At 35.8% G+C, this 12397-nt stretch overlaps 1 protein-coding gene across 8 annotated transcripts in view; it reads right to left on the bottom strand.

The window, feature by feature from the left end:
- Positions 1-329: 329 nt before the first annotated feature.
- The window catches only part of LOC103499357 (phosphoinositide phosphatase SAC4), a 62110-nt gene continuing 50042 nt past the window's right edge, over positions 330-12397 (bottom strand). For 2 of the 8 annotated variants that reach the window (XM_051090845.1, XM_017047089.2), the window contains 5 exons: positions 11619-11810; positions 5446-5619; positions 5200-5299; positions 2672-2707; positions 330-720 (listed from right to left, as the gene is read on the bottom strand). In XM_051090845.1, the coding sequence (XP_050946802.1) occupies positions 601-720; positions 2672-2707; positions 5200-5299; positions 5446-5619; positions 11619-11810 (622 nt within the window). In that variant the 3' untranslated portion in view covers positions 330-600. Of the gene's footprint in view, positions 721-1036; positions 1526-1940; positions 2215-2671; positions 2708-5199; positions 5300-5445; positions 5620-11618; positions 11811-12397 lie in introns of those variants that run through there. The other 6 variants (XM_051090846.1, XM_051090841.1, XM_051090842.1 and 3 more) reach the window with 5 other exon arrangements.

Here is a 12397-nt window from a genome sequence, read left to right as displayed (position 1 = left end):
CAAATATTAGATTGTCTCGAAAGAAAAAGGACCTCAAATGATTGAATTCATCAAAGGCAAACCTATGAAAGAGCTGGGGCTTGGCCACTAAAATGGTCACATTTTATATATATACAAATATTGTTTTCTAAAGTGGTTCTGCAATATGTATACAAGATATACAAAGTAGTATAATCATTATGTCCTGCTTGGTTCCATTCAAGAGACTAGTTTGTAATATTGACATTTGAGAGATGTAACATAAGTAGGAAGGAGAATTCCAAATTGAGAAGTTTATTTGTAGATTACAACACATTGCAAAAGCTTCATGAATCAATTAGAGCACGATGTTACAAAATGAAAACAGCAAAATAACATTGAATAAAAAAGAATCAATATTCTCCAGTGTTCTAAGTTCGATTTTAACAGGGAAATATTTACATAATTTTACCTAAAGATGCTTGTCGGACGAAAATTTGTACTCCCAAAGAATTATTGTTATTATTTTCACTATAAACTATTTTCAAGTGGGGAACAAGATGGGTGTTTTTTTTTTTTTTTTTTTTTCATTTTGACACTAATATTTTAACTGTGGAAAGATATTGGATTGTGAGGAAAGGTTCAATGGCAAAGTGTCTCTCCATAATTTACCCACTGCACAAAGCTTTCTGAGTAATCCTCAAGCACGTTAAGTTTCGGTATTCTCACTTGGGGAGCTTCCATTATGTTCTGCTCCTTTGCCTACACATGATATCCGGACACAACAAAATGTTAAATACGTAGCTACTTCGTTGGATAAATCATCATTTTTTCTCAAAGAAAAATTTTCATTGATAAAATTAAAATAAACTAGCTCTAGAAAAAAAAAAAAGGTTCATGTTCAAATACAAGGGAACAAAGAACAAAAGTATCCAAAATGACGAGACAAAAAAAAAAAAAAAAAAAGAGAAAATGACTAAGTAGGAGAAATAAAATCAATCCAGAAGAAGCTTGAACCCATGCTAAACTCAACTGAGCAATCCAATGAAGAAGTTTTTGACACCATGGACTGTGCATGTTGTTGAAGTTAGAGAAAATATGAAATAACTCTCTTTTTGATTCATTCTATACAATAGAGTTCAATATATATAAACATATATGGAAACCCTAGCTAAAGACTAGTAAATTACAATAAAAGACAAAAGACTAATAAGCTCCTATATATATTATAACACTCCCCCTCAAACCTTGCTATACTTTTTCTCGAATAAAATGACAATCAATTTCAATGTGTTTAGTACGCTTATGAAATACTGGGTCAGATGCAATATGGAGAATAGCTTGATTGTTACACCACAACTTAGTTGGAGTCGTAGTATTAAAACCCAACTCAATCAAGAGTTCATGTAACCACATTATTTCATACACTGCTTGTGCCATTGCTCTGTATTCTAACTCAGCACTTGATCGTGAAACTATGTTTTGCTTTTTACTTTTCCATGAAACAAGATTGCCTCCAACAAAAACACGATACCAAGAGGAAGCCAATCTTTTGTCTTCTTTTGATCTGCCCAAATAACATTTGGAAAACACTCAATGTTCATATGACCATGATCATTATATAAGATCTCACGTCTAGGTGCAACCTTAAGGTAACATAGAATTTGTTGTATTGCATTTAATGTCCACTGTGAGAGGTCATAAATTGACTCACGATACTTACTAAATAAACTATGTCTCGAACGTGTTACTATATCTCTTAGGATTTTCAAATGGTTCTCCATCTTTTAACAACTGTAGATCAGGTATCATTGGAGTATTGCATGACTTGGCTCCCAATTTCCCTATCTTAGATAGCAAATCAAGTACATATTTTCGTTTTGACATAAAAATACCTTCCTTGCTTGTCATTACTTAAATGCCCAAAAAGTACTTCAACACTCTCAAATCTTTAGTGTGAAATTGACTTTGGAGGAAAGATTTGAGAGACAATATACCCAATGTATCACTGTCGGTTATAACAATATCATCAACATATAAAACAAGTAGAATAATTCCACTAACAGATATTTGGTAGAAAACCGAGTGATCTGATTTGCTTTTCTTCATTTCAAACTACTCAAGTGCGTTACAAAATTTTCTAAACAATGCACGTGGACTCTGCTTCAACCATACAAGGATTTGTGAAAGCAACACACTTTATCATTCTTTCCCTAAGCAACAAACCAAGGTGGTTGCTCCATAATAGACTTCCTCCTGAAGATCACCGTAGAGAAAGACATTTTTAATGCAAGTTGATATAAAGGTCAATCTTGAAATGCTACCATAGAAATGAACAACCTAACAGAAGTAAGCTTAACAACAGGAAAGAATGCATCAAAATAGCCGACCCCATACGTCTGAGCATAACCTTTAGCCACAAGGTGTGCAAAACGAGCTATTAATCCATCAGGATTAACTTTAATTGCAAACACCCACTTACACCCAATAGTATTCTTTCCTGTAGGAAGAGACATTAAATCTCTAGTACCATTATCATCTAAGACATTCACCTCTTTAATCATTGCACTACGCCACCCAAAATGAGATAAAGCTTCACGAACAATCTTAGGTGTCGAGACAGAGTCAAGAGATTTGACAAATGAACATGTAGGAGATGATAATTGGTCATAATATACATAAGACACAGTAGGATAAGTGCAAGAACGTTTACCTTTACGAAGAGCATTGGGACGCTCGTCACTTGATCCTAGATTCGATAACAAAAAGTCTGTAAGGCCTACTATAATTAACACCTATAAAAGGAGGGGTAAAAAGGTAACTTAATGATTAGTTATAGGAAAGAAAAAGGTGCTAAAAAAAAGGACTGTTGCGGATAGTGCTGTGGGGCTGCAGGGGTGGAATTTGAGGAAGGCTATATATAGAAGCACTTACGTCTTTTTGTGGTTAGGTCATATTTTGTTTTCTTTGATGTAAAGGCTGCTATAGTCTCTTAGGATTCCCAACTCACTGTGAAGGGCTGCCATTAGTTAGTGTGTTTGGTGTTTTATTGTCAAGAATCTTAACAAAGTCTTTCGGGAAAAAACGTTCACCTGGAAGTTACTGCCGACGAGAGTAGACTTTAGGTATTGGTAAACAATTAGGGGTAGATGTTGGAGGAGACAACGCAAGGGAGGGAGTTGGAGACCCGCTCCTCCAACCACTCATACTAGGCAAAAAGGTAGTGAAAGGCTCATCCTAAAAGAAAGTAATGTCTCGAGAGACAAAATATTTATCCAAACTTGGCCTAACATCTGTATCCTTTTTTAACACGAGAACAACCTAAAAATATGCACTTTAAAGACTTGGGGTCTAACTTTAGTCAAATTAGGATGAACATCTCATACAAAACAAGTGTTGTAGGCCCAATAGAAAATAATGGTTTTTTTTAAAAGAGAACATGATCAGGAATATGACCTTGAAGAACAGACGAAGGCATGCAATTTATAAGATAACAAGCTGTGAAAATTGCATCAACCCAAAAATACTTTGGAATATGCATCTGAAAAGATAATGTCCATGTGGTTTCAAGAAGATGCCAATTCTTTCGTTCCTCGACCCCATTTTGGGATGGAGTATGAACACATGATGATTGGTGAATCATTCCATGTGTACACACGAATGAATTTAGTGCTTTGGAAAAATACTCACCAATCGTCATTTCTCAAGGTTTTAAGGCACACACAAAACTATATTCGAATTTCAACATGGAAATTGCTGAAATGAGAAAGTAACTCACAACAATTTTTCATACAATATAACCAAGTCATGCAAGAGTGATCATCAACAAAGGTCACAAAATATTGAAATCCAGTTTTGGACACCACTATATATGGACCCCAAATATCAAAATGAACTAACTCAAAGAGAGAGTTTGCTCGTTTATCGACTCTAGGCCTGGAGCTAAGACGATGAAATTATGCAAACTGTCATGAATCACAATTCAATGAAGACAAGTTATGAAACTAAGGACAACTTTCTTAAGGCTAATAGGGATGGACGACCAAGACGAAAATGCGCATCAAAAGGAGAAACAATTCCAAAACACACAACGATTGTTGACATCTATACTCGGTAATCAAAACTATAAAGTTCCCCAGATTCATGTCCTTTTTCAATAATCTTCTTTCTTAAAAGATCCTGATACAAGAAATAGACTAGATAGAATGAGAAACAACAAGGTCACGAGTGATTTGACTAATAGAGAACAAGTTAAATGAAAATCGAGGTAAATGGAGGATAGATGACAGAGAAAGGGATGGGGTGAGATTTACAATGCCAGATCCAATAACAGAAGACTTTGATCCATCCGCTAACATTGGTAATTGATGTAGATGACAAAGTTGTAGAAAATAACTTGGGATTAACTGTCATATGGGCAGTAGCACTAGAGTCTAGAACCCATTGTGTAAATGAGGAAAAGAGAATGATTCATGTTAACTGAATTAGCAATGGTCGTAATAGGGGCACATGCTAAAGATCAAGATGCTTTCAACAATTTAGTTGACAAACCATTGATAGATGGTGTGCATAATTGAGCCAAACTAGACATGATCCCGAGATTGAAACCAAGATCTGAGAAGATTCTAACCAACGACAGCCCAAATAAAAAAAGCAGCAACAAATCTGAAGAACAAAAGGGTATTTTTCCAAAGACTCACACTCAATTCGATATCAAAGGAACCAAATACACAAATCAATTGGAAAATAGAAATGGAGATGAACCCGACCAACAGAGCACAAAACGAATACTCCGCCCACGACAACCACCATTTAACCCATTCTTTGGGTAATTAGGTAATATTCTAGGTTAATTCCCTTTTTACCCCACTTGTAATAGAAATCTATAAATAGGAGTCTTCTCCTCTTGTATGAAACACATTATTCATTCTAATAAAAGATCCACAACTTTAGTTCTTATTTCTCCTTGAGGTTACTTACGCTACATCAAATAAGCTCCTACATATATACACATGTCAACACTATCTCTCTTTTTCTTTTTTTAACAAAAGTATTAGATTGAAATAAATTGTACATTTAGAATCTTTACATTTAGTTCAATTCGGAATCACAAGTAGAGTGCACAATGCTCTGCTCAGCAAGCTTCGAAGAACAAATTATTTCAATATAAAATAATTATAAGAATGGAAATGGGCAATTTCTAACATGTGAAAGGAAACCAAGAAAAGAAAAATAACTGACCATCATGCTTGAACCATATTCACTCAGGGAAGGAGTTGATTCTCCAGTGACAACATTTTCAGATGAATCCCTAGCAATTGAAGAGTTGAAGCCCAAGGACCTAAAATCATGATAGGCGAAAAGAAGTTGAGTTCACTCATCAATTCAGAAATGCTGTATAACTACCTCTCAAACGGACCTAACATTCTCCGTTGAGTATTCTTGGATATTCTAGTAAAAAACTATTCAACAGTGCTGTATAACTACCTCTCAAACGGCTCCTCCTCACATGGATTCCCAGAGGACGAAAGCCAGTCCAGGTCAACAAAGTTTGAGCAACTCATAGGGTCTTCTTCTGAAAAGAAAATATGGTCACCTTCAAGGCATGTTTCCCTTTGAATGGACCCAAAAAACCGCCTTGGAGGCATTGAGGGAATATACCTACATCAAGACATTCGACAAACACCATTCAGTTATCATTATAAACAACACTGGCTGAAAGATAACCAGTTAGTAGGATATGAAGAACAATCGTTTTGGAGGAAATAAAAAGTTACCTATATTTTATAAGGTTTCCCCAGTGAAGCACAAGAACTTTATGTGAGGCAAAGAATCCGTACACATGTATCCTATACTGATACTTCAAAATACTTCTTATATATGTATCTGACACGTGATTTAGTGTATTGGTTTTTATGTTGACGTATTTGACATGTGGTTTGACGTATCTTATTTTTAAAATAATAAAAACAATAAAGAATAAAAACATCAAAACTTAAAAGAAAAAAACCCGAAAGGAAATTTGATCTTTATTCTTCTCTCATTCTCTTACTATCTAAATCATGATTCACACCCCTTTTATCCTCATTCTTCAACCTTTCATCTTTTACTTCTTTCGTACTGTCTGCTCTAGTTGCTCAACTGCCAATCGAAGAAGTTTTTTTCCTTCAAATTTTTACTCTCTTCTTGAACCTTTTTAATTTAACTTAAAATAGGTATTATAACAATAAATTCGACATTTTATATATATAATAACAGATCTTTATCGTATCCGTATCTTAGTTTTTTAGAAACTGGTGTATCGTCATATCCAATCATATTCGTATCATATATCCTATATATGTCTCTGTGCTTCTTAGCATTTCCCATGACAAATTCTACAAAATATGACACGCATCTTCATTTCAAAGAATTCCTACCAGATTCTCCGGAGAAATCTATGAAAACAAACACAACTGTGCTTCTATTTGTTTATCCAAACATACCATTTGTTTTTTTGAGTAAGAAATGAAACCAGTAGTTCTAGGTGTGAATCCTAGAAAACTGGCCATGACCAAACATTGCATTTGTTAGCCCCATGGGTTCAGAAAGCAAAATCACAAATGGCAGAATCCCATGATCCATCACAGATGACAAATTGATTTTGACAACTTCCAAGCTAACCGGCTTTGTCTACTGAATCCAAAAACAAACTAGAAAAAAAATAAAAATAAAAAAGAGCATGCCTCCTTGTCTAAAATAATTTTTTCTCTTATTTCTCTAAAAACGAAAATGGTTTTCTTATATAGAAGAAATGCCCAAGACAAAGTAGGAAAAATACAAAATAACAAAAATATAAATACACAAATATTAACAACAAAGAAAATAATCAACCCTCCCTCCAAGTTGTTTGAAGATATCATCCATAGCCAGCTTGTCAATTAAGTTATTGAATTGCCAGTTATTGAATTGCCACTTTGGAAGACCTTTAGTTAACACATTTGTGATTTTTTTTGTTGTTGGAAGATAAGGAATGCATATTATTCCCTGATCAATCTTTTCCTTTATGAAATTTTTTTATCAACTTCAATATGTTTCGTTCTATAATGATGGACTGGATCGTGGGCCGTGGAATTTGTTTCCTTGTAGTGACAATATATGCGTTGTCTAAGAGAATCTCAACTATTCCCATAGCTTTCTTATCCATATGCCCTCACAAATACCATGGGCCAAAGTCTTAAATTCTGCTTCTACTCTACTTCATGCAAACATGCTTTGTTTCTTTTACTTTGCCAAGTAACTAGATTTCCTCTAACAAAGGAATAATAACCAGAAGTGGATCTTCTATTAGTTGTACTACCTGCCCAATTAGCATTAGTGTACATTTTAACATTTAGGTGGCCATGTTTTTTCTAAAAAATATATTGTTTCTCGGAGCACCTTTCAAATATCATAGGATTCTATAAAACGAATCAAAGTGAACCGGTCCAAGAGCATGTATGAACTAACCTACTATACTAATCGGAAAAGCAATGTCAGGATGTGTGTGAGAGAGATACATAAGTCTCCCCCCAAGTCTCGAGTACGTTTCTTTTTCTTTGATCTCATTTCTAGTTCCTAGGTTAAATCATCAGCTAACTTTTTCTTCATAAAAGTCAACCTTGTCTCATCATTGCCTGTAAGAATGATATCATAACGTAAACTATCAAAACCATAACCTTGTCATTTCCTCTATATTTATAGAATATAGTATGATCGGTTTGACTTTGACTAAATCCATAGCTCGTGACTGTTTTTTCAAAACGTTCAAACAAGGCTTAGGAGGCCGTTTAAGACCGTACAATGATTTCTTTAACTTGCACACTTTGTTAATCCCGAGATCTACCTCAAAACCAGATGACAAGTCCATAAGTACCTCTTCTTTAAGATCCTCATTGAGAAAGACATTCTTAACATCCAGTTAATAAAGAAGCCAATTAAAATTAACTGCAACAGATAGCAAATTTTGATAGAATTAATTTTAGCAAGGGAAGCAAATGTTTATTGATAATCAATTCCATAGGCCAACACTTTTTTTCTTTTGCAACCATGTCTAGGTATGCTTTTGATAACACTGAACAGCTAAGTTCTCTCGGTTCTCTCTCCTCTCTCCTCCCTCTTCTCCTATCCCTCAGTCACCCCTTCGTCTCTGCCTCCTCCTCCAATAGTCAAAGAGCCTTGTAATTTTCTGCCTGACCTCCCTTCCCTTCCCATCCTTTGCAACCCCATTCCTTTTTTCCCACCAGCGTTTTTCTGGGCTTTTTTGTTATAGAAGTGAAAAGCTGCAAAGTAAACGACGCTCATTTTTGCTCCTAGATTAAGGCTAGGAAATACTTTGTGGAAGAGGTGGAAGCTAACAGGCAATTTATACTTCCTGATTCGCAAGTAGTTTGGTTCATGGATAATATTTTGAAATTGACAAGGAAACCAACGTCAAGTCTTTCAAAAAAGAAGGAAAGATGCAGATGGTAGAATCAAGCTTTCAAAAATCAACACAACTGGGAAATGGTCTATGAGACATGTAGTCTGGCTTAAGGCAGACGGTAGACTTTATATTCACGTACCAGGTGAAGCCACTAGGGATTCGAAGGTTTTTGATGAGTCTCTTTGGGGGACATCAGATTGCTTCACCAGAGTAGCATAAAGTCGAAGGAGTAGCCCAAGATTTCAAAAATAAATAAATAAATGTAGGTGCTGGTCAATCTTCCATGGGTTGCTCTGTTTTGCCTACCAAGAATAGAGCACTGCCTCGACCTTCAACCAAACAAGATCTACCTTCCTTATTAAGAAGCCCGATGGTAAATTTTTGTCCCAGCATTGGATCAAAAACTTGGAAATTTTCAAGGAGGATTTCAACAATCTTTGGGTTGTCTCGAGGCTTTTTGAGTTTAGAAATGGCCGGAAATCTGTAATACACTAAAGTTATACTTTAGTTCAAATGTAATTTTAAATCCTCTCTCAGCAGAAGTCACCTTAATCAAACTAAGTAATGGAAAACTGGAAGAACTTATTGAACTACCTGGAAAATGGCAAACATTTGGTAAGTTCCATCAGCTTGTGAAATGGGACAAGATGAAGCATAGATGTCCAAATGTGGTGTGCAGTTATGGGGGATGGCTATCTATACGTAATTTACCTCTAGACTACTGGTGTAGAAAGACTTTTGAAGCCATTAGTGATCACTTCTTTTACCTTTGACTTTTTTGGTAAAAGATAAAGCCAAGAGAAATAGTTGTGATCATCTATAAAGGTAACAGACCAACGCTTACCACCATGAGTCAAAACTTTAGACGGACCCCAAACATTAGTATGAGTTAAGTATAAAGGTGAGGAGCTTTGTAGGGTTTGGGCAAATATGTGGATCGATGATGTTTAGCAAAAAAGCAGCTTTCACATTGAAAATTCGAACAATCAAGACTTTAAATAAATTTGGAAGCAATTACTTCAAATAAAAGAAATTTGGATGCTCTAATCTACAATTCCAAAGCATTATAGTTTCCTTAGCAGAAGGAGAAGAAACACAACTCAAGCCCTGAGCTACTTTATGACTAACCGAAGGTTCATCAAAGTAATAGAGATGGATCATCTTAACATGTCCAATCGTCTCCCTCAAGCTTTGATCCTAAAAAGTATAATGAGATTCAGAAAAGACAACACGAGAGTTAGCATCCTTGGAGATTTTACTAAAAAGTAACAAATATGTGGATCTATAATCCATGAAGAGGAGTTAACGCAAGAGAGGGCTTAAGAACAATTACCAACTTGTGCCTTGGAAACACTAGAAATACCATATGGTGAATTGATCTTTAACAGCTTCAGAATTTGATCAATTTGCAGGGGTTGGAACCCACAAAAGAAGCGTTAGAGGCATGTTGATGAGAATTTCTCTCGCCTTCCTTAGAACTTCTCCAATTCGCAAGTTTTCCATGGAGCTTCCAACAAGTTTCACACGTATGTCGTGGTTTTGTGTGACTAGAAACACGAGACTTCTGATGTGTCTTGTTAGATTGGTTAGACGCCTTCAAAGCAATATTTGCAATCACCAATCAAGAACTTTCAACTGAATCATAGTTATTTCTGCAATCATAAATTCTTGCGCTTTTCTTCCTTGCAAACTTCATAAAAAACATTAATATGTGGAAGGGTAGTTTTTCCAAGTATTCTACTTCTAACCTCATGGAACTCAACATTAAGGAAGATAAGGAATTTGAAAATACAACCATCTTTTACAATCTTCCCTGCTTTTGGTCTTCTGCAGACTTCCACTCATACGTATCAAAGAGATCAAGGTCTTGCCAAATCCTTTTTAGGGAGTAAAAGAATTGAGTAATGGTGTTACCTCTGTCGTATTTCACCCCGTTTAAGTTCAACTCGAATACTTGTCGGTTGCTCAAATCAAAATAAATCTGAGTCAACACTATCCCATAATTTCATGATATCTTCAACCATGGAATTTACAAGTCAGGTCATAACCTGGAGTCTTTAACATCCAACGCGACAAATGAAGGGTCAGTTGGGCTAAGGGTGGTTTTTTCTCTAGTAATGTAACCATTTTCTCCTTTTCCACGGATATACATCCGGACACTTTGGGACCAATGAAAAAAGTCTTCCCCATTAAGCTGAATGGTAGTGATTTGGACAGTGGGACTATTGGCTAGGGCGCGACTATCTACGACCTGGGTGGTAGTGGACTTGGTGTCTGCCATATTGTTGAAGAAACACAAACCCAAGAGAAAAGAAGTAGATCTGGAAAGAAAAACAAAAAAGAAAAGTGAAATCCAGTGGCGGAGATCGGAGAACGGCGACCGGCAGTGGAACGTGGCTGGAGACGAAATACTGGTGGCGGCGAAAAGTGGCTGAAGACGAAACGCTACTGCTAAGATCAAAGAAGCAAACCTAACGAAACAAAAAACACCGAAAAGTAGCTAATATTGATCGAATAACGTCGAAATGCGGCGGTAGTTGCTCGGATGTGACCGGCTGACGAGCAGAGGAAAAAACCGAACCAAAAAGCCGGCACTACCTGCCAGCAAAAAGTCAAGCGAAGGACGATTGCTAGGGCGGTTGAAGATTCCAACGAAAACGTGACATCCCACGAGCTTTTAGTGACCGGAGGTGGCGGTGGACGAGAAAGGGGTTAGATGATGATGGCAGCGGAAACAAAAACTAGGTTTTGTTTTAGTTCTTAAGAAAATTACGGTTGTCAGGGTTTCTAAGCTTATTTCCTCTCCGATATCATGTGCAAAATGCATTTTTTCTCTTATTTCTCTTATAAAAAAAAATAGGTTTTCTTAAATACAATAAATAACCAATTCAAAAAAAGGAAAAATGCAAAAAAAAAAAAAAAAAAAAGTATATATATATATATATATATATATATATATGTACACACATACAAATATTAGCAATAAAGGAAATAATCAACACTCCTATAAAATGCTGGATACAACCACCACCCAGAGTTGGATATTTTAAGTAAAATCATGAAAAACAAATGGGGATGGGTACTCAGCACATGTGGTTTTTCTACTTCTTGCGCTGGTATAATGAAGGCACGCCTAACTTGCTGGTAAGAACTGTTACATGGAATACGAAAGAAAGGAGCCTAAAACTTTCACAAAGATGAGATGGTGGTATCAAACCTTGAGAATGCTATATCACTTCGGGAAGTGGATATTTCTGGAGACGATTCTGACAGAACCTCACTGCCTCCTTGTGATTGTTTGGACAATACTGAGTTTGAATGTTTTTCTAGCCTTCTGTTTGTAGATAACGCTGGTGAGCAATTTTCATGAAGAATATTTCCATCTGACAAGGATCTTTTGAATGCTGACCTGAACATCGGAAGCTCATAACTCAATCAAAGAAGAACAAACATAACATATGAGAAACCAATGAAAACATCGTGAATAGAAAGCATATTGTCTCTAGTGAGCTAATGCACCTTCCTTTTAAACGGAAACAAGCATCATTCATTGTTTGAAATGAGACTAATGCTCAAAATCATTTATTATTGTCTCTATAGTGAGCCAATGCATCTATTTTTTTAAACGGAAACGAACCTCTTTTTTAATATAAATGAAAGAGACTAAAGCTCAAAGTACAGGAGACATACCAAGAGCAAAAAGGACAAAAAAAAAACACATACAACAAAAACCGATACAAGAGAAAATATAAAGAATTTCAACGAGCTGGACAAAACCCTCTAAAACCCAAGCAAAAGAAGAAGAAAATACAAAGCAAAGTGAAAACTTCAAGAAGCCCCAAATCAGCTAAAATCTTAATCCCAAATGGCTTAAAAAATGAATGGAAAGGGGAACACCAGGATAAGGAACCTGTCGAGCTGATTCATGGTTGATTTAAAAACAAAAACACAAACGTGTGCCCTGGAAGACTTGCTGAAATCTTCCATCTCACCAAA

This window comes from Cucumis melo, chromosome 10, assembly GCF_025177605.1.
Source record: "Cucumis melo cultivar AY chromosome 10, USDA_Cmelo_AY_1.0, whole genome shotgun sequence".
Lineage (NCBI taxonomy): Eukaryota > Viridiplantae > Streptophyta > Magnoliopsida > Cucurbitales > Cucurbitaceae > Cucumis > Cucumis melo.
The sequence above is the reverse complement of the archived record's forward strand: the minus strand, read 5'-3'. Positions and strand labels throughout refer to the sequence as shown.